This window comes from Sphaerodactylus townsendi, linkage group LG05, assembly GCF_021028975.2.
Source record: "Sphaerodactylus townsendi isolate TG3544 linkage group LG05, MPM_Stown_v2.3, whole genome shotgun sequence".
NCBI classification, from domain to species: domain Eukaryota; kingdom Metazoa; phylum Chordata; class Lepidosauria; order Squamata; family Sphaerodactylidae; genus Sphaerodactylus; species Sphaerodactylus townsendi.
This window is the reverse complement of record NC_059429.1, coordinates 4,298,704-4,318,415: the sequence shown is the minus strand read 5'-3', so window position 1 is coordinate 4,318,415 and position 19,712 is coordinate 4,298,704. Positions and strand designations below refer to the sequence as shown.

General features: G+C 51.5%; 1 protein-coding gene across 2 annotated transcripts in view; it reads left to right on the top strand.

The window, feature by feature from the left end:
• Positions 1-562: 562 nt before the first annotated feature.
• The window catches only part of MLLT1 (MLLT1 super elongation complex subunit), a 32,233-nt gene continuing 13,083 nt past the window's right edge, over positions 563-19,712 (top strand). Inside the window, exons 1-8 of one of the 2 annotated variants that reach the window (XM_048497069.1) lie at positions 563-807; positions 3,120-3,300; positions 4,228-4,310; positions 6,178-6,321; positions 8,374-8,499; positions 9,528-10,097; positions 12,556-12,643; positions 18,684-18,795. In XM_048497069.1, coding sequence (XP_048353026.1) covers positions 796-807; positions 3,120-3,300; positions 4,228-4,310; positions 6,178-6,321; positions 8,374-8,499; positions 9,528-10,097; positions 12,556-12,643; positions 18,684-18,795 — 1,316 coding nt within the window. In that variant the 5' untranslated portion in view covers positions 563-795. Of the gene's footprint in view, positions 808-3,119; positions 3,301-4,227; positions 4,311-6,177; positions 6,322-8,373; positions 8,500-9,527; positions 10,098-12,546; positions 12,644-18,683; positions 18,796-19,712 lie in introns of both variants that reach the window. The other variant, XM_048497068.1, reaches the window with a different exon arrangement.

Genomic DNA, 19,712 nt, shown 5'->3' with positions numbered 1-19,712 from the left:
AACATTTCCTGCACATAGAAAGCTAGCATCTCAGGGGTCAGGGCTCCTTTGCTCGCTCCTTTCTGAATGCAGAGATTTGAATACTGTACAAACATCATCACAGAGGATCAGCTCATCACTGAGCATGTTTTAACCAAGACCTCTCTCTTCCATAGGTTGAATTGTAAATGGAGGGAAGCGAATGTTCCACCATACAACAAAACTAGAATGCCTGCTGGGCGGGGGGGGGGGAAACGTCTGTTCCCTTATCAGGCTAGCTTTCTACGTGCAAGGACTGAGACCATTCCCCGCACGTAGAAAACTGGCGCCCTTCTCTCCCATGAGTCTGCGCGGGGCGGGCGGTTAGGCATTCTCCCGACAGAGGCCGCCTTCGGCCGAGAGGGGGCAGCAAAACCCCTCCTTCTCCCGCTGCCTAGCAACGCCATCGCCCCGCCTTACCATTGGCCCTGGCCGGCGGCTTCCTTCGCCATTGGCGGCGGGCCCGCCCGAGCCCCGCGCGCAGCCGCCGTCTCCCATTGGCCGAGGCGGCCGCCGGTTTCCCTCCGCCGTCCCTCCCCTCGACTTCCGCTTCCGGTGTGGAGGCGGCTGTGGGAGGAGGCGAGGCGAGGCAGAGAGGGAGGGAGACGCTCTGCCGGGGGGGGGCCCAGAGCGGACCGGCGCCCCGCCCGCCAACCCAGCGACCATGAGGCCGGCGGCCTGGGCCGGGGACGCGGCCTTCACCGGAACGGAGGCGGCTCCCTGAGAAGCGGCCTGGCCGGGCAGGCGGAGGGAGGCGCAGGAAGGCCCAGCCGAGCCATGGACAACCAGGTGAGACCGGGGGGCGTGGCCTGGGCGAAGGGGCGTGGCTCAGCCTCACTTCCCCGCCTCCATGAGGGGGCGTGGCCGGGGAGGGGCAGCGGTAGCCCCCAAAGAAATGCTGGGGGGCGTGGCAGGAGGAAAGGGAGGAGCCAAGCCCTTGGGGAGGGGCTTATTTGGATTGCGGGGTGTGGGTCCCTTTCCCCCCCAAAACCACGGGGCTGCTGTTGCTTCCCACCCCTGCCCACCCCCTCGGACCTGTGTGGACTTGGGTGGTCCTTGCAGGTGGTCCCTGTTCAGGGGAAGGGGCGGTTGCTGCCCCTTTGCAATCGCGTGCACTTGGCAGCAGTGCAGAGCATGTGTTGGCTAGGGCCTACATCAGCGGGGGTTGATAGGAGTCCAAAAGAAGTGGGGAGGGGGGCATCCCTTCTGAATACAATGGGGCGAGAGGGGCCCTAAGGGGAGAAAAGTAAGTCCTCTTCACCCACGCTGGAAAAGATGGAGGGCGAGAGTGCTTGATAAGTTAGGTGGGTTCTCCTTATTAGTGAAGGGTAATGGGTGAGGAGGGTCTGAGCTCTTCACAAAGAGGGACCAGCCCTACATAACTGGTGGTGGTCTTTGCAGCAGCAGCTGAATGCAGCGGGGGCTGTTTCCGTTTGCATTGTCAGGGAGGGAGAAAAAGCTGGGGGCTGGCCATGACCCCTTGCCTAAGGTGAATGTCTGGGGTGTCGCTGTGAGTTAGCTGTGAGTTGAGGGCAGGCAGGCGCACAGTGCTTGCATTTGAGCTTTGGTCTTCCTTACTGTACTTCTAAATACCACCGTTTTGTTGACAGGAGTCAATATGCTTGGAGCCTTTCACATGGGGGAGCTGAGTAACTCTAACAAGCAGCCCTGTTGCTTTGCTTCTGTGTATGGGGAAAAGAAGAAACTGAGGCAGTGGTGACTTTTTCCCCCAGGACAGCATGACCAGGGGATTCTCTGCCTTTCGATTTTCGGCCCTGCTACTACTCATTACACATATGACGTTTTGTATTCTTATATTCTTGCAAAATCCCTGCACAGTAGGTCAGAATTGTACTTCCCGTCTTGCTTTGCGGGGACCTGCGGTTAAGAGAATAGAACAGTTCGCAGACACTCCCTCCCATGAGAAGGACACACGCTGGTCACTCCACAGTCGCTGAGCATCAGGTCCACGATGGGTAGCCAATTCTAATGAATCCCTGTTTGCTGCTCGGGTGACAGCATCACAAAACATTTGTCACATGTCTGCAAAAATGGACTATCATTGGTGCAATGCTGCAGGCAGAAATTTTACGTTGCCTCTGAGTGTGGACGCTACACCTCTGGTGGGATAGGATTTTCTTCCAGCTGCATATCTCGTAGCTTTCATGTATGTGTACACTTGGGGGGGGGGGGGTTCTGAGTTTTTGAGCTGGCAGAAGATTTCCCCAGCCTTACTACTTTAGAATCTTTTTTAGCTGGCTACTTTGGAAATGTGGGCCTCGGATGTGCAGAGCACGCGCCCTACCTTGGTGGGACTCGGATTCAACATCAGATGCAACGGGATCCTAGCACCAGAAGGGCTATTGAAACAACCAAAGGACTTGTGGTCTTTTTTAAGGCTTACAAAGTAGAAGCTTTTGTGAACTAAGGCTGATGTTCTTAGACACGTGTCGGGCACTCTCCATGCAGTTCGGTCCATTTGTTCTCTGGATGACTTTCCCCACAGTTATGCTTTCCTCAGCATATTTCAGCCCTTGACTGGTCATGGAGGCTGTTGGTGATACAAACAGGGGAGGTGAGGTCTTGTGCGGGTCTGCTGCTAAGCAGTGAATATTCTTGTTGATCTACTGATTGCAAGGACTTAGTCGATTTCTCACAAAGGAGCCTGTGAAAAATTTCCAAGGAATGTCATGGTCCCGGGAAGCTGGGAAGGCATATTGTGGCTCAGTGGTAGAGCCCCGATTTGATCCAGTGAAGAAAGATTTCAGTCTGTAGGTGTTGGAAGAGGCTGGAGAACCAATCAGGACAGACAAGAAAGATCAATGGTCTGACTGTGTGTTCTGAAAACAGGCTGTGTTGGAAGGAACACCAGAGCATCTCCTGTTTTACATGCTCTTTAGCATTGGTCTGTTGTATAAAGATGCACACACACTTTCCATTGTTTCCCTGTTGAGTCTACCTGTCACACAAAAGCATACGGTTAAGCAGGTTTTCATGTGTCTGACAGGCTATTAAGCTAGGCTTAATGACTGACGTTGTGTCGTCTTCTGTTTTTCCAATAAATCCCATTCTGTGTCGTGCTCCTTCTTTTTTCCTTCCAGTGTACGGTCCAGGTGAAGTTGGAGCTGGGGCATCGGGCCCAGCTGCGAAAGAAGCCCACCACCGAAGGCTTCACCCACGACTGGATGGTCTTTGTGCGCGGTCCTGAGCAGTTTGAGATCCAGCACTTTGTGGAGAAGGTGGTTTTTCGGCTACATCAGAGCTTCCCAAAACCAAAACGTGGTGAGCAAATGTCTCTCTCTGTGTGAGTGTATGTGGTAGAAGATGGCATCAAGATGCAGCTAATGTAAGTCAAGTTTTCTAGGCCAGAGGTGGTTTGCCATTGCCTGCCTCTGCATAGCGACCCTGTGTGTTCCTTGGTGGTCTCCCATCCAAGTCCTAACCAGGGCCAATCTGGCTTCCTTTCAAGATCAAACTACTCTGGGAAGTATAATGCAGGGCAGGTGCAGTTAGCAGGCTGATGTTAGGCTTTCTCTCCAAATCGAGAGGCTTGAGTGAGCTGTGCATTCCAGTCTTATTTTGTTGGTAGAATATCCACTCTTGGTACCTATCGGACATCTTTGTGGACGGAACCCCCTTCAATGGCTGCTAGCCATGCTTGCTAAGTGGAACCGCCAGTTTGGGAGGCAGTGTGTCTCTGACAACCAGAGCCTTGGGAACAAACTGAGAGAGAGGCTGCTGTTGTCAGGCCCGATTCATGGGCTTCCAGAGGCACTTGGTCACCTGTTGTTGAAAACTGGAGGCTAGACTTTTTTCAGCAGGGCTCTTAGGATGCAGAGCTCTGTGCTAGCATCGGTGTCCCCTTAGTGCCTTGTGTATTTTTAAAAGCAACGTTCTGTCGGGCATCACGAGGGCATCCTCTTGCTTCATGTGATAATGACCTGCTTCGTACTCGTAGTGGGCTTTGGAGCATCCACTTTGCGTACATTATCTTGCCACGGTCCTTGTGATAGCCCTGCGTGGTCTGTCATGCCGATGTCGCAGACGTGGGATCGTAGGGGCTGAAGTAGGGAAGGAAGGTACTGGCCTGCTAGCAGCTCCCTCGAGTTTGCATGCAGGCCTCCTTTCTTTGCGTTTGCTCCCTGCTTGGGCTGTGCTGCAATAAACTCAAAAGCCTGACACCATTCCTGCTTTTTTCCCCTCCCTCAGTCTGCAAAGACCCTCCGTACAAAGTGGAGGAGTCTGGCTATGCTGGCTTCATCATGCCCATCGAAGTTCACTTCAAAAACAAGGTAAGCTTATCAGTCATCTCCCCCTTCCTTTAAAAGCAAAGTGGTCGGCTCTTCTCTCAGAGTTGACTTCCAGCGGCCTTCTGTAAGCCAGGGTGTGCTTGAAAAGCAAAAAATGTTGTACTCTGTCTTTACTTGGAGGAAGCAGCTGATTTATCTTCTCCCATCCCAGTTTTGCTTGTTGATCTTAGTGAATTTTGTGGGTGGGTGTAAAGTGCTGTCAAATTGCGAATGACTTATTGGCGATTCCTGGTTTAGTTTTCGAGGCAGGAGACAAACAGAGGTGGTTTGCCATTATGAAATCAGGCTCGCCTGGGCCAGCCATGTCAGGGCCTGAGTGGCTTACAGCAGTGGCATACGGAGGTTAAGAGCTCGTGTATCTAATCTGGAGGAACCGGGTTTGATTCCCCGCTCTGCCGCCTGAGCTGTGGAGGCTTATCTGGGGAATTCAGATTAGCCTGTACATTCCCCCACACGCCAGCTGGGTGACCTTGGGCTAGTCACAGCTTCTTGGAGCTCTCTCAGCCCCACCTACCTCACAGGGTGTTTGTTGTGAGGGGGGAAGGGCAAGGAGATTGTCAGCCCCTTTGAGTCTCCTACAGGAGAGAAAGGGAGGATATAAATCCAAACTCTTCTTCTTCTTACTGCCCTCCAGAAAGAACCCCAGCGGCTTCCGGTTGTTAAAATCCTGCCAGCAAACCAGGGTGTCAAACATGCAACCTGCTGGCCAAATTCTGCCCCTTAAGGGGGCTTATCTCACCTGTGGGACAACTGAGGCAAACCACCTTGCTCCCAATCTGGCTCACCAGTCCAGGCATCCGGCAGTGCTGTTCTGGGCCAACCAAGGCAGACCCCCTCCCCCACCGGGCCCGACCCAACTAAGTCACATTTATGTCATATTTAGCCCTCTTAACAAATGAGCTTGACATCTCTGCAGTTAACAATCAAATTGCAGTCATGAATAAATGACTGGGTGATTGGCACCTGTCAGACATTAAACTGGCAGCAATGTCTGGCAGCAGTTTGCCCATCTGATGCTTAAGTAGAGATGTTTTGAAAGGCAAACAATGCTTCAATTTCCCTCCCTGCTGGCATAATCAGTTGCATCTGATCACTTTTTTGTTGTGTGAGCCAGGGGTCTGCCAGTAACTTGCTCTTCTTTTTTATTTAGTCGTGAGTGTAGTTGTGTCTGGAGGGATCTGCTCTTTGATTATTAATAATCCTTTTTAAAAAAACACCCCGATGATTTAAGAACATAAGAACTAGCCTGCTGGATCAGACCAGAGTCCATCTAGTCCAGCACTCTGCTACTCGCAGTGGCCCACCAGGTGCCTTTGGGAGCTCACATGCAGGATGTGAAAGCAATGGCCTTCTGCGGCTGTTGCTCCCGAGCACCTGGTCTGCTAAGGCCTTTGCAATCTGAGATCAAGGAGGATCAAGATTGGTAGCCAGAGATTGACTTCTCCTCCATCAATCTGTCCAAGCCCCTTTTAAAGCTATCCAGGTTAGTGGCCATCACCACCTCCCATGGCAGCATATTCCAAACACCAATCACACGTTGCGTGAAGAAGTGTTTCCTTTTATTAGTCCTTATTCTTCCCCCCAGCATTTTCAATGAATGCCCCCTGGTTCTAGTATTGTGAGAAAGAGAGAAAGATTTGATTGTGATCTCCAGCACCTTGTAAATCCATTTGGATTAAAAGGTAGGGTATTAAGCCTGGCCATTTGTCTGGCGGAAATAATTCAGAGTGAGGCCTCTCTGCCTTGTGAAGTGTTTTGTAAGGGCATCTCTACAAAGGAGAAAGGAACCTCCAGGTTCAGGGGCAGTCTGCCCTTTACAAGGTGTTTTTTTTTCTGTTAACTGTTACAGGAGGAACCCAAGAGAGTTTGCTTCACCTACGATCTCTTCCTGAACCTGGAGGGGAACCCACCTGTCAACCACCTGCGCTGTGAGAAATTGACTTTCAACAACCCGACGAAGGAATTCCGACGCAAGCTGCTCAAAGCTGGAGGGGTGAGTGGCAGAGATCCCGCCCCCCCCTTTGCTCTGTCCTGCATTCTGTGGGGTTTTTTTTTACTCAGTCAGCTTCAGTGTTTGGTCGGTCTCTGTAATATGTGGGGCTTTTTTGCTGTCTTTACTCTTTCTTAATGGGGGGAGGTCCTGGGAGACTATTGACTGGATTCTGGTTTGTACCCATGTTTAGTGGGGGAGTTCTAAAAACTGTAATAGCATAAGGCCCTTAGAAATATGAAGCTGCACAAGACTGAGCCAGGCCCCGATTCCTGTGTGGTCTCCAGCATGGTGTCATGGTTAAGAGCAATGGACACAAACCTGGAGAACTGGGTTTGATTCCCCCCTTCCTCCACATGAGCAGTGGACTCTTTAAGAAGAAGAAGAAGAGTTTTGGGTTTATAGCCCCCCCCCCCTTTCTCTCCTGCAGGAGACTCCAAGGGGCTGACAATCTCCTTGCCCTTCCCCCCTCACAACAAACACCCTGTGAGGTAGGTGGGGCTGAGAGAGCTCCGAGAAGCTGTGACTAGCCCAAGGTCACCCAGCTGGCGTGTGTGGGAGTGCCCAGGCTAAACTGAATTCCCCAGATAAGCCTCCACAGCTCAGGCGGCAGAGCTGGGAATCAAACCCGGTTCCTCCAGATTAGATACACGAGCTCTTAACCTCCTACGCCACTGCTAAGAGCAGTGGTCACTAATCTGGAGAACTGGGTTTGATTCCCCCCTCCTCTACATGAGCAGTGGACCCTTTATCTGTTGAAATGGATTTGTTTCTTCACTCCTCCACATGAAGCCTGCGGAGTGGCCCTAGACTAGTCACAGCTCTTCAGAACTCCCTCAGCCCCACCTACCTCACAAGATGTCAGTTGCGGGGAGAGGAAGGGAAAGGAGTTTGTAAGCTGCTTTGGGACTCCTTATGTGAAAAGTGGGTTATAGATCCAAACGCTTCTTTTTTGTACTGGAAGCAGCTCTCTGGGGTTTCAGGTGAAGAAAGGTCTTTCTCAACACTTACAATTCCAAGGGTTGCTTGTAGAACTTGGCCCGCGTGCCGTGTGTTACGTCACCGAGAGTCATCAGTGTTTTATGGTCTCCTTTCAACATCTGTGTTCCTTTAAACCCGAGCCACCTTCACACCCGTGGCAAATTGGTCAACAGCTTCACGTGCAGGACGTGTGCAACCTCAGGGCGCTTCAGTAGGCTTTTGTGTCGCTTGTTTAATTTTAAGAAGTGTCAGGTAAAGAGACTTCCCTTGCAGGTGGTTTTTCTTAGCAAAAGTTAAGTGGCATTTAAAGAGAGAAATTGGTTCTTAAAAGGGGTGGAGACTGTGCCTCAAACTAGATCAGTGGCAGCTTCTTATGTGGATCATGCTCTGGTGCCCACTGACAAGCTCCCACTGATCCCCGTAGCCTGGTTGTGTTTCCTCCAACCATCGGGTCTCAAGGACTGTAGGTGGGGAGGGCTCTTTCCTGAGATCCTTACCTGGGAACTGAACCTGGGGAGGGCGGGGGCGTGAAATGGCTGCTCCGCCACTGAGCCCTGTTCCCACGCTAGGATTAGATGACTGTGGTCTTATTTTCTGCAACAGTTACGTCTCCTTAAGTCGTTTCATGTGTGTTTATCTGGAATCGTGGGCTGCTTCAGAAGGGCACACAATGCCTTCCAGGTTTTCTGATCTGAAGGGAAACCAGGGTCGTTTTTGTTCAAAGTGGGAGCCAAAGGGATTTTTACATAAGATCCTCTGATGAAGCACATAGAAAAATGCGTAGGTATCTCAAAGATCTAATAACCTGCTCAACTTTGCACTTTCCCTTCTTTTCCTCCTATATACCGGTGCTATGCCTCATGTTCTTCCTGCTGAGTATTCCCACAGATTGTACTCCCAGCTCAATAAAGAGATGGTAATTAGAAAACTGATTTTTTTTTCCCCTTCAGTGTTCTGATCAAAGGTGCTTTGGACAGTAGGCTAATCTCAGGAAAGTCTAGAATGCTTTTAGCAGAGAGGCAGCCAGGTCTATAATAGCACTCGCTGATAATTCATTTGCTCTTCCTTCCTTAGGTCATGGTGATGCCGGAAGGAGCAGAAACTGTGTCCCGGCCCAGTCCTGACTACCCCATGCTGCCCACAATCCCGCTGTCAGCTTTCTCTGATCCCAAGAAGACCAAACAGTCCCATGGATCAAAGGTGGGTGGCTTTGGAGCAGTGAAGGGTGTGGCGCTCCCATTCCCAAAGCCATGAGATCTAGAAACAAGTTCACAGAGTGTCAAACCTCGGATCTGGAAATCACGGAAACTGTAGATTTGTTCTAAAGACTTTAATTCAGAGCGTAGGTAACATCATAAAAGAGGAATCTGGTGATTCCCGTGCATACCCCTTACCTATATCCCGTTGCCCCCTCCCACCGAGCCAAACGGCTCCTACTCTCCTCTGCAAACTACAAAGCATTCGCTACAAAGCATTGCGAGCCTGAGAACAGTTCACACTTTCCTTTGGTAAGATCTGTGTCCGGGATACCCTGGGGCGCCGAAGGGAAGACGCCGGGCTTTCGCCCCACATCAGAGGATGGTACCCCGCCTCCCCCTGCCCTACCTGCCATTTGGCACTGACAGGCTCAGTCCGGACACAGAGTCATAACTCCAGGTGACAGAATCTCTGAACATTGAACTCTTCCTCCACATTAGGGTGGGTGGTTTGAACTGAGCTACTTCCTAGCATAGTGGGGTCGAGGGCTTAGGCCCTAGCAGGTTTAAGGAAGCTTACCTATGACGGTGAGAGATGAGGCCAGTAGCCCCTTAGAGACCAAGACAATTTTCATGGTGCGACCTCTGGAAGGGAGCTTTAACTCTCAAAAGCTCATGCCCTGAACATCCTGTTGGTCTTGCTGTTCCGTGGCAGACCGACATGGGTCACCTCTGAAAGGGCTTGTTTGAATTGCCGAGTCACTGCTTTTGCTGAGTCAGTCAGTAGAGGCTGGCATGAAGTGAGTTTGTCCTCAGCACGGCGGTGTCTGAGCTGAATGGTTTGCGTTCCTGCCCTCGCTCTGTTCCGAAGGTTTAAGGCTTCCAGCCGAGTAATTTTGGGAAATGGCAACTGAGATCTCGTTTCTGAATTCGTGCAGCCCTCGGAGACATCTCACCTGGGTGTTTCCAGGAGCTTCCGGCTTCCCTTCCAGTAACGTTCCCCTTCTCTCTTTCCCGGCTTCTTGTCCTCAGGAGGCCGGCAAAGACGGGAGCAAAGCTTCCAAGCCTCACAAAGTGACCCGAGAACACCGAGAGAGACCCCGGAAGGATTCGGAGAGCAAGGCCTCCTCCAAAGACCTGGAGAGGGAACCCGGCAAGCCCTTGAAGGATTCCTCGAGGAAAGTGGTTGAGAACAAGGTGCCCAAGGAGGAGAAGCCCCTCCCCAAAGCGGCCTTCAAGGAGCCCAAGCTGGCCCTGAAGGAGCCCAAGCTGGAGAACTCCTCCCCCAAGGGGGGGCCTCCACAGGCCGAGCTCAAGCCGTCCAGCAAGAGGCCCCCGGCGGTAGAGTCGCCCAAGCCCAGTGCCAAAAAGCTGAAGAAGAGCAGCTCCAAAGCGGCCAAGACCATCCCGGCCACCTCGCCCCGTGCCGTACCTTACGCCGAGAAGCGGCCGCCCAAGGAGAAGCCCAGCGCCAAAGTGGAGAAGGTCAAGGCGGAGAGCGAGCCCAAGGCGGTCAAGAAGCCCGTGGAGGTGGCGGCGGCGGCAGTGACAGTGGCGGTGGAGGAGTCCAATTCAGAAGACGAAGCTTCTCTGAAATCGGAGGTGAGGGGCCTGCGAGCTTGGGGCAGTGGGAGGGGCGTGCTTTAGACTTGCCTGCTGGTCAGGTGGCGTGCAGCGGGCAGGCAGTAGCCACCTTGGTGCCTGCGCATCGCTTCTCCGCCCATGATCCCCTGGATCTGAGAAATGCCATTGCCTTGCACTGCGCTGGACCGCTGGTCCAGCCGAGTCAGGATTGCCTAGTGAGGCTGGATGCCACTTTCCAGTGTCTCAGGTGAGGTCTTTCCTGTCACTGCCTGGAGTGGAACTCGATGCCAGGGACTGAATGCAAGATTTTCCTTCTACCAAGCAGGCTCTATGTCACTGAGCCCCGGCCCCTCTCTGCCGGCTTGTACTGTTGAAGCAGATCTGCTGGTGACTGCAATGCACTGGCAGGGTCAGGGGATATAACCTCAGGTGTAGGCAGGCCCCAAGCTGTGAGGACCCAGCAGAGGGAGAGGAAAGGGACCCCGCACATCTTTGTTCAGAGCTAACCGTCCTCTATCTTTCCCTGCATGGTGAACTCCCAAGGTCACTAAACAGACCATTCGTCTGTCTGGTATCCCTGGGATCCTTTAAACCACAGGTGTCAAACTCGCGCCCCTCCAGATGTTATGGACTACGGTTCCCATCATCCCCTGCCAGCATGACTCTGGCAGGGGAGGATGGGGACTGTAGTCCATAACATCTGGAGGGGCGCGAGTTTGACGCCTGTGCTTTAAATATATGTAATGGAAGGGGCTGAACCTGAGCCCCTCTGTGTGTAAAGCCTGGACTTTAAGGGCTCTTGGTAGAAACTACTTCCTTGTCCCCAGATTGGCCAGCTGTGGCATCGCAGACTGTGCCCTGCTCTTGAGATCTTCCAACAGGAGATGCTGTGGCTTTGGTAGGCACTGCGGCACGTCCTACCTCTAACGGATGCTCTGACCACACACTCTTGGGGCTAAAAGCAGAGGGTGCAGATATTTTTCCCCCCATCAAACTTATTGATCTTCTAAAAAATTATATTGTCCGTCCTTAATTCTTCCTGGTTCAGGCTACATAAACAAGAGGAGCAGTAGTGGCGTAGTGGTTAAGCGCAGGTGTACTCTAATCTGGAGGAACCAGGTTTGGTTCCCTGCTCTGCCGCTTGAGCTGTGGGGGTTCATCTGGGGAATTCGGATTATCTTGTGCACTCCAACACACGCCAGCTGGGTGACCTTGGGCTAGTCACAGTTCTTCAGAGCTCTCTCAGCCCCACCTACCTCACAGGTTTGTTGTGAGTGGGGAAGGGAAAGGAGTTTGTCAACCTCTTTGAGTCTCTTTACAGGAGAGAAAGGGAGGATATAAATCTAGCTCTTCTTCTAAAGTGAGAGGAAGAATGCGAGGAGGGGGGGAGGAGGAGGAGGAGTTTGCATTGACTTTCTTGGGTTTACAATCTCCTTGCCCTTCCCCCCTTACAACAAACACCCTGTGAGGTAGGTGGGGCTGAGAGAGCTCCGAAGAACTGTGACTAGCCCAAGGTCACCCAGCTGGCGTGTGTTGGGAGTGCACAGGCTAATCTGAATTCCCCCAATAAGCCTCTACATCTCAAGTGGCAGAGCGGGGAATCAAACCCAGTTCCTCCAGATTAGAATGCACCTGCTCTTACCCACTACTCCACTGCTGCTCCTTCAGGCTAAATCTAAAGTCTAACAATTTAAACAGCAAACCCTTCCCTTCTCCCTTCTGTGGGGAGCCTGTGCAGAAAGAATGTTTTGGTCTGCCACTTAAAGGTCATGTGGCCAGAGTGAACCTCCTTTAGGAGGGAGTTCTATCAGCAGGGTTCCATCACAGAGAAGGCCTTGGTTACACCCATAATATCTTTATTTCTACAGCGAGGCACACTGGAGAGAGATCTTTCTGTCCAACGGATCTTTATGTGAAACTGCAATATAAGTCGAACTCTTGGTTCCTCTGGTTCAGTATTTCCTCCTCTGGATTTCTGAGACTCGGTGCAAGAAAAATCTTTCTCAGAATCCTTTTGACTGGGGATTGAATTTGGCATCCCTGCATTCAACGCCAGGGCTCTGACATGCAGGCTATTGGCTGGAAGCAGGAGAGCATAGTTGCAGATTTTCTGTCCTAAAGCACGGCGGCCCTTCTGCCAGAATTCAAACATACAACGGCCTTTCCGTCTCCTCTTGACTGGTCTCGGCTTTCCAGGGTCTCAGACCAATAAGGGTCTCTCCTGTTTCTCAAGGGCCTTTAGCTGGGGTTCACTCAGATTGGGCCGGGCACCTTTTGCACGCAAAGCAGGGCTCGTCTCCCAAGATGACACATGTCATTGGTCCATAATGGCAAGTGAAGCTGCTGTAGTTCCCATGGACTTCTCTTAGCTATTTAGAAATGCAGTCCGAGGGGAGATCAGGGCTGTCGTTCTCTTTCGCACGTCATAGAGGGTTTAAGATTCTACTCGTTTCTCTCCTTTCTATGGGGGGTGAAGTCCGCTGCATCCAGCCCTTCGAACTCCAGCTCCGGCTCCGACTCCAGCTCCGACTCTGACTTTGAGCCATCTCAGAACCACAGCCAAGGTGCGTTGCGGTTTGGAAATCCCACGTGAGTCTTGGTGCAAATTAAACCTACCCTGCCCGAAAGTTCAGGGTCATTGCTGTTTTAGGATGACAGTCACAGCCATATCCGCAGTGCTTTAGAAGGATTCAAGGGCTGTGCAATTTCTCAGTGATTGCTGTGACAATCCTATTATTACAAATGGGGGCGGTAGAAATAGGGTTGAGAGCCGGTAGGTAGCTAAAGTCACCTCCTCATGAGGGTAGGTGGGTGTTTTATCCTGTCTGATGCGCTTTTCCTCTGCCCTCCATTGGCTCATTCTAATCATTTTAGCACTCATAGTTTCTCCAGAGTCTCCGCTGCAGAGCCATTCTCTTCCCCGTTGCTGAAGATCCGTTTAAATCAGGAGCGTCCAACTCTGGCGCCCCAGAAGTACCGTAAAACGTTGCTCCTCATCTTCTATCCCAGCGGTTCTCAATCTGTGGGTCGCGAGTCGCGACCCCTTTGGGGGTCGAATGACCCTTTCACAGGGGTCGCCTAAGACTCTCTGCATCAGTGTTCTCCATCTGTAAAATGGAAAAATGTTAGGATCGGAGGTCACCACAACATGAAGAACTGTATTAAAGGGTCACGGCATCAGGAAGGTTGAGAACCACAGTGGCTAAGCTGCATGCTATGGCAACGTATTGGCAAAGGTAGATTTCTGTGTCCCAGTTTCTTCCCACTCCCTTGCCTGGTAGGCAGAGCATGACGGGGGTCCCCAGCCTTTTCCCCTTTAGAATTTGGACACGTGGCAAAGGAGGGGCACGGCAGCAAAATGTCAAGGGTGCGAGGTTGCGTGTAACCGCACTCGTAAATCGTTCCTCATATTTGTCTGAATCTTGGTTTAACAGGAAGCCTTTTAACACTAATATATTCTTCTAACAAGATTTTCTGGCGTATGCACACTGATCCAGCAAAGATCCTTGTACTGTGGTGGCAGTGATTGCTGAAGCAATTTTTTTTAAAAAAATATCTGCACAGCCAGTCAGAAGCCCCACGCCCATTTTCTAAGAACACCAGGAATGGTATCAGATCGCGCTGTGGCGTCCACAGGCCCCATTTTGGGAACCCCTGGAGTAAGGATGGCTTATCTGGAGCAAAAAGATAATAATAGGCTGGTGGGAATAGAAGTTGCTTCAAAGATCTCTGCCCCACTAACCTTACAAGGACCTCACAGGGTGTTTGTTGGGTTGCGGGGGGAGGGAAGGGAAAGGAGATTGTCAGCCCCCCTGAGTTACCTTACAGGAGAGAAAAGGGAGAGAAAAATTTATTCATGAAATAAATCCAACTCTTCTTCTGCTGCCTCCACCACCTCCTCCTCCTCCTCCTCCTCTCATTGGGGAAGCCGGGACTCAGCAGCAACCCCTGAGGTGTGACCCCTCCGGCTAACAGCTGATGAGCGGACCCATAATGCTTCCACTCACAAACGCTTGAAAGCTCTCTGAACCTTTGGTCCATCTGGTATTGTCAGAGAGGTCTCCCGAGGTCTGGGCAGAGGAAGAACTTTCCCAGCCCACAACTTAAGAACATAAGAACTAGCCTGCTGGATCAGACCAGAGTCCATCGAGTCCAGCGCTCTGCTACTTGCAGTGGCCCACCAGGTGCCTTTGGGAGCTCACATGCAGGATGTGAAAGCAATGGCCTTCTGCGGCTGTTGCTCCCGAGCACCTGGACTGTTAAGGCATTTGCAATCTCAGATCAAAGAGGATCAAGATTGGTAGCCAGACATCGACTTCTCCTCCATAAATCTGTCCAAGTCCCTTTTAAAGCTATCCAGGTGGTGGCCATCACCACCTCCTGTGGCAGCATATTCCAAACACCAATCACACGTTGTGTGAAGAAGTGTTTCCTTTTATTAGTCCTAATTCTTCCCCCCAGCATTTTCAATGGATGCCCCCTGGTTCTAGTATTGTGAGAAAGAGAGAAAAAATTCTCTCTGTCAACATTTTCTACCCCATGCATAATTTTATAGACTTCGATCATATCCCCCCTCAGACATCTCCTCTCCAAACTAAAGAGTCCCAAACGCTGCAGCCTCTCCTTCATACGGAAGGTGCTCCAGTCCCTCAATCATCCTCGTTGCCCTTCTCTGCACTTTTTCTATCTCTTCAATATCCTTTTTGAGATGTGGCGACCAGGGCCTCGGACTGGGGAATGAAGCCCAGGGGAATCTGCTGTGCCTCCGAGCTGAGAACAACCCCACGAGTCACAACTGGAATGTTCTTAGAACCTCTTTCAATAGTACAGCTTAGATCCTAATGGTATTTTTTTCTTATTTTGTTTATTTTTTTAAAAAAATAAATAGTTATACCCCAACTTATAGCAGTGTTTCTAGGTGGTTCGCACAGGTTAAAAACAATTCAAAACCACAATAAAAACTTCATAAATGTAATCTAACAATAAAAACAGCACTAAAATGCCCCCACCTCCGCCTTCCAGACGAGCAGCTGCAGAGGGAGTTTCCAGAGGGTTAGCCAAATGCGAAGGCAAAGAGGGAGGTCTTCACCATGTGCCCACACCAGTGATGGCGAACCTTTTCGAGACCGAGTGCCCAAATTGCAACCCAAAACCCACTCGTTTATCGCAAAATGCCAATGCGGCAATTTAAGCTGAGTAACCCCCTCAAGCAGGGGCCAGCCTGCTGTAGCCTCCAGCAAGTTTCACATGCACCGCTCTGTGGCCCTCTAGCATCTTTGCCACCTCTTCCCCCCTGGCAGCAGCCACCTGGAGCACAGGCACCAGGCCTGCCACCCTCCCTGCTCGCTGGGGTGCACGCACATCAAGTCCAGTTGCCCAGGCCAGCCTAGATGTGTGTGTGTGTGGGGGGGGGCGATTTCCCCCCCACATGACAATCTCTGTGTGCACGTGCCCACAGAGAGGTATCTGAGTGCCATAGGTTCCATGCCATAGGTTCGGCACCACTGGCCTACACCCATGAAAGGTAGGTGCATGGCGAACCTCCAAGGGAAAGCCATTCCGGAGCCTGTTCCACCAGGGGGGAAGTGTGGGCCAGTTTTCCGAGACTTCCCTCTCCCCTGCTTCCTCCTCACACTGTTGGGGAACCCCGTCCTGTATGATTAAGGGGGTGCAGCAGTTGGGAAGGCAGGAAGGCTTGCTTCTGCGAGTCCCTCTCTGCTCATGCTAGATCTGATCAGAGGTCCTACCCACTTGTGTGCTTCATGCAAAACAGGCCAGCGTTTGTGCCCCCATTTTTCACGAGGGAGGCAGAGGAGCTTCAGGGCCCCGGGGAGTTCCCAGGAGAGTTGAGATCTGAACCAGGGACTTCCTGTTGCAGGACTGGGTTTCCTGGGTGCTGTGTGACAGCAGTCTTTTGAGGTTTTGAGACAAGGGAGAGCAAGAAATTAATCCCCACTGCGGAGGGTGAAGGCCCCGAAGGGCAGGCCGAGGCTTCTCTTTGTGCTGCTGTTTAGGCTGTGTGGATGGGGAAAGGAAGAGGAAGGGTTGTTTTTTATACCCTACTTTTCTCTGCCTTTAAGGAGTCTCAAAGCAATTTACAGCCACCTCCCCTTCTCCCACAACAGACACCTTCCTTCCTTCCTTCCTTCCTTCCTTCCTTCCTTCCTTCCTTCCTTCCTTCCTTCCTTCCTTCCTTCCTTCCTTCCTTCCTTCCTTCCTTCCTTCCTTCCTTCCTTCCTTCCTTCCTTCCTTCCTTCCTTCCTTCCTTCCTTCCTTCCTTCCTTCCTTCCTTCCTTCCTTCCTTCCTTCCTTCCTTCCTTCCTTCCTTCCTCCCTCCCTCCCTCCCTTTCCTCCCTCCCTTCCCTCCCTCCCTCCCTCCCTCCCTCCCTCACTCACTCACTCACTCCCACTCCACTTAGTGGTGATTATACATGCAGCCCCATCCCGGGAACTCTGGGATCAGTACAACATAAAATCACATAAAATCATCATAAACATCCATAATTATAATAAAAACAGCAGTTATAATATCCAAAGATGGCGTCCCACCTGAACCTAATCCTCTTAGGAGGGGGGGGGTAAGTGGGTCCCGATGGTATGGGGGACCCATAGATCTTGATAATGGGTCCCACTAATATTGGGATCTCCAACCTGGGGGGGGGGGGGGGCATACTCAGCGGCTGGTTTCTCCAAAGGCCCGGTGGAACAACTCGGTCTTACAGTCCGTGCGGAAATCCCCAAGGTCCCACAGGGCCCGGACAGCTGGAGGGAAAGTGTTCCACTAGGCAGGGGCCAGAGCCGTAAAGGCCCTGGCCTGGGTGGAGGCCAGCTGCATCATTGAGGGGCCAGGGATCTCCAGTACATTTTGTGAGATTGGCGGGGCTGAGACGGTTGGAAGAGAACAGCAAGTTTTATATGGAGGAGTGGGAAATCAAACCCGGTTCCCCCTATTAGAGTCCGCCACTCTTAACCAATACACCGTGCTGGCGGGTTGCCTGGTCTTGGGAGGCTCAGTGTTTTCATGGGGATGGTATCATTCGTGGGGTCAAAGGCCTGGATCTCCTGGTGTATGAAACCAGGGGAAAGGGCTGGGAGAGTGAATGGAGGTAAAGTTTATTCAGAATGCCCAGTAGGTTTTTTATGGGTTGGGTGAATAAAACTGAGTGGGGTGAGAGAGAGAGAGAGAGAGAGCCGCTGGACAGGCTGCTCCCTGATCTCTGACATTTGGCTTTCCCTGATTGATTTTTGATTGGAGAGTCAAGGTAACCTAGGACAGTGGTGGTGAACCTACGGCACTCCAGATGTTCATGGACTACGATTCCTATTAGCTCCGGCCAGCACGGACCGAGGAGGAGAAGGGGGCGGCACTAGCCTGAACTGGGGAGGGCTCACACCCCACCCCACCCACAATCAGCCTGTGGAGGTGATCCTCCTTAAACAACTGGCAGTCTGTGGTCATCTTCTGCAGGGGCTGCTAAATGTTCCACCGGGCCTTTGGTTGAGGCGACATCGTTTCTGTTTCATCTTGCTGCCCCCCCCTTATCCCCCACCTCGCTGTCCACACAGCAAGTAGATTTATGATGGGAAGGGTATGGATAGATTTCTAGGCTGCTCCCGAGTCCCTCACGGACACCTGATTTGGTTGCCATCGAAGTTGTGTCTTGTTCTTTAATGTTTGGATCGTTTGGAATATTGTTGTTACTTAAATTGATTTTTTGGGGGGTGCTGTGTGGTTTCCGGGCTGTGTGGCCGTGTTCTAGCAGCATTCTCTCCTGACGTTTTGCCTGCATCTGTGGCTGGCATCTTCAGAGGATCTGATGGTAAGAATGGAAAGCAAGTGGAGTATATATATTGTGAGGTCAAAAGGTGAGGCCATCTGAATGGAGTAGCCTGGCATGTGAGTCACAGAGAAGTCTGTAGCATGGGAGTAACAATGAAGATTGCAAGGTCAATAGGTGAATGGATCTGAATAGAAGTATCCTTGTCTATGGCACTCAAAGGAAACAAAGACCAGGATACTTCTATTCAGATCCATTCACCTATTGACCTTGCTATCTTCATTGTTACTCCCATGCCTATAGTCTCTGTGAACTCACATGCCAGGCTACTGATTCAGATGGCCTCTCCTGTTTCACAGTATGCCTACTCCACTTTCCATTCTACCATCAGATCCTCTGAATGACTCTCAACCACATATGCAAGCGAAACGTCAGGAGAGAATGCTACTAGAACTCTGGCATACAGCCCTGAATCTACTGTGCTACTAATGTTTCGACGCTGTGAAAGGCAACCAGCCGACCAATACATTGATTTTTTTTTTGTTTATGGTTTTGTGACATTATGATGTGATTAACTAATGTTTAGAAGCTGCCCTGAGCTTTTGCTGGGAAAGGGCAGGGTATCAATGAAATAAAAAAATCTTGGTGAGCTGTTACAGTATCAGGGAGATGTCCGCAGTCTGACAATGGCTGTCGGATGGCCGACGGATGGCCGTCCGCAGTCTGACAATGGGGGCCCTGTAGGTGCGATTCTGTTTGGCGCGGAAGTCCAAATTCTCAGGCGACATGGCCATTAAAACTGCTTTTCCCGGCTTCCGATGGCCAGGGCCGCTGCGATCCATGGTGGAGGATCTCCAGTCTGAGGAATCAGACGAAGACGACAGCTCTTCCGGTGAAGAGACGGCCGTCAAGGCAACCCCCATCAGCAGAGATGCCAGGTGAGCCCACTTGGGATTTGCCAGCTCGCTTCATGCTAGGGTAACGTGTTGTGGCCTTTAATATAACCACGTAAACGGAGGACTTGTAAGGTGGTCGGTTGGCCTCCCTTCGTTCTTCTTCCCCCCCCCCCCCCCCCGGTGCAGAATGTCATGCCTTGATGTGGTCAGGATGAGAGGGCAGCTTTGTCATCTGTATCTTTTTTTTAAAAAAAGAAGGGGCACAACAATGTGTTGGATGCTGCAGCCCCTTTCAGCCGTGCAAGTGAAGCCAGGCTGCAGACAGAATGTTGTGTGTTTCAGCTTTCTGTCCCCTGGGCAGCAGGGTGGGGAAGGAAAGGTAGAGGGCTATTGGAAGTATAGAACACCCATGTCCTGAACCAGGCAAGTCCTGCCAAATGGTGCGGATGCCATTTCTTTGCAGCCCTTGAGGGCTGGAGTTGCTTGTTGGCTTTAAAATAAGCCGTTTGGGGGAAGGGGATTCGGACGTCACCCTGACAATTGCATACTTATATGGGATAGTAACAGAAAGAAGAAACGCTTGACAGGTTGCGCTTGACAGGTTGCACTAGGTCCGTGGTGGCGAACCTTTGGCACTCCAGATGTTATGGACTACAATTCCCATCAGCCCCTTTCAGCATGGCCAATTGGCCATGCTGGCAGGGGCTGATGGGAATTGTAGTCCATAACATCTGGAGTGCCAAAGGTTCGCCACCACGGCACTAGAATCTACTGGAAGTCACATCTGCCGCCAGGGTGGTAGAAATCTTTTTCCTCCGTCATTTCTCTCTGTTTCCCTGTTGAGCATTCAGCACAGTGGCTGAAGATCAGAAATATTGCCCAAGAGCTGTCTGGGCCGGTGGTCCCATTTCACACTGCCTTGGAGAGTTTGCCAGCCAGCCATGATAGCTTGTCTCTGA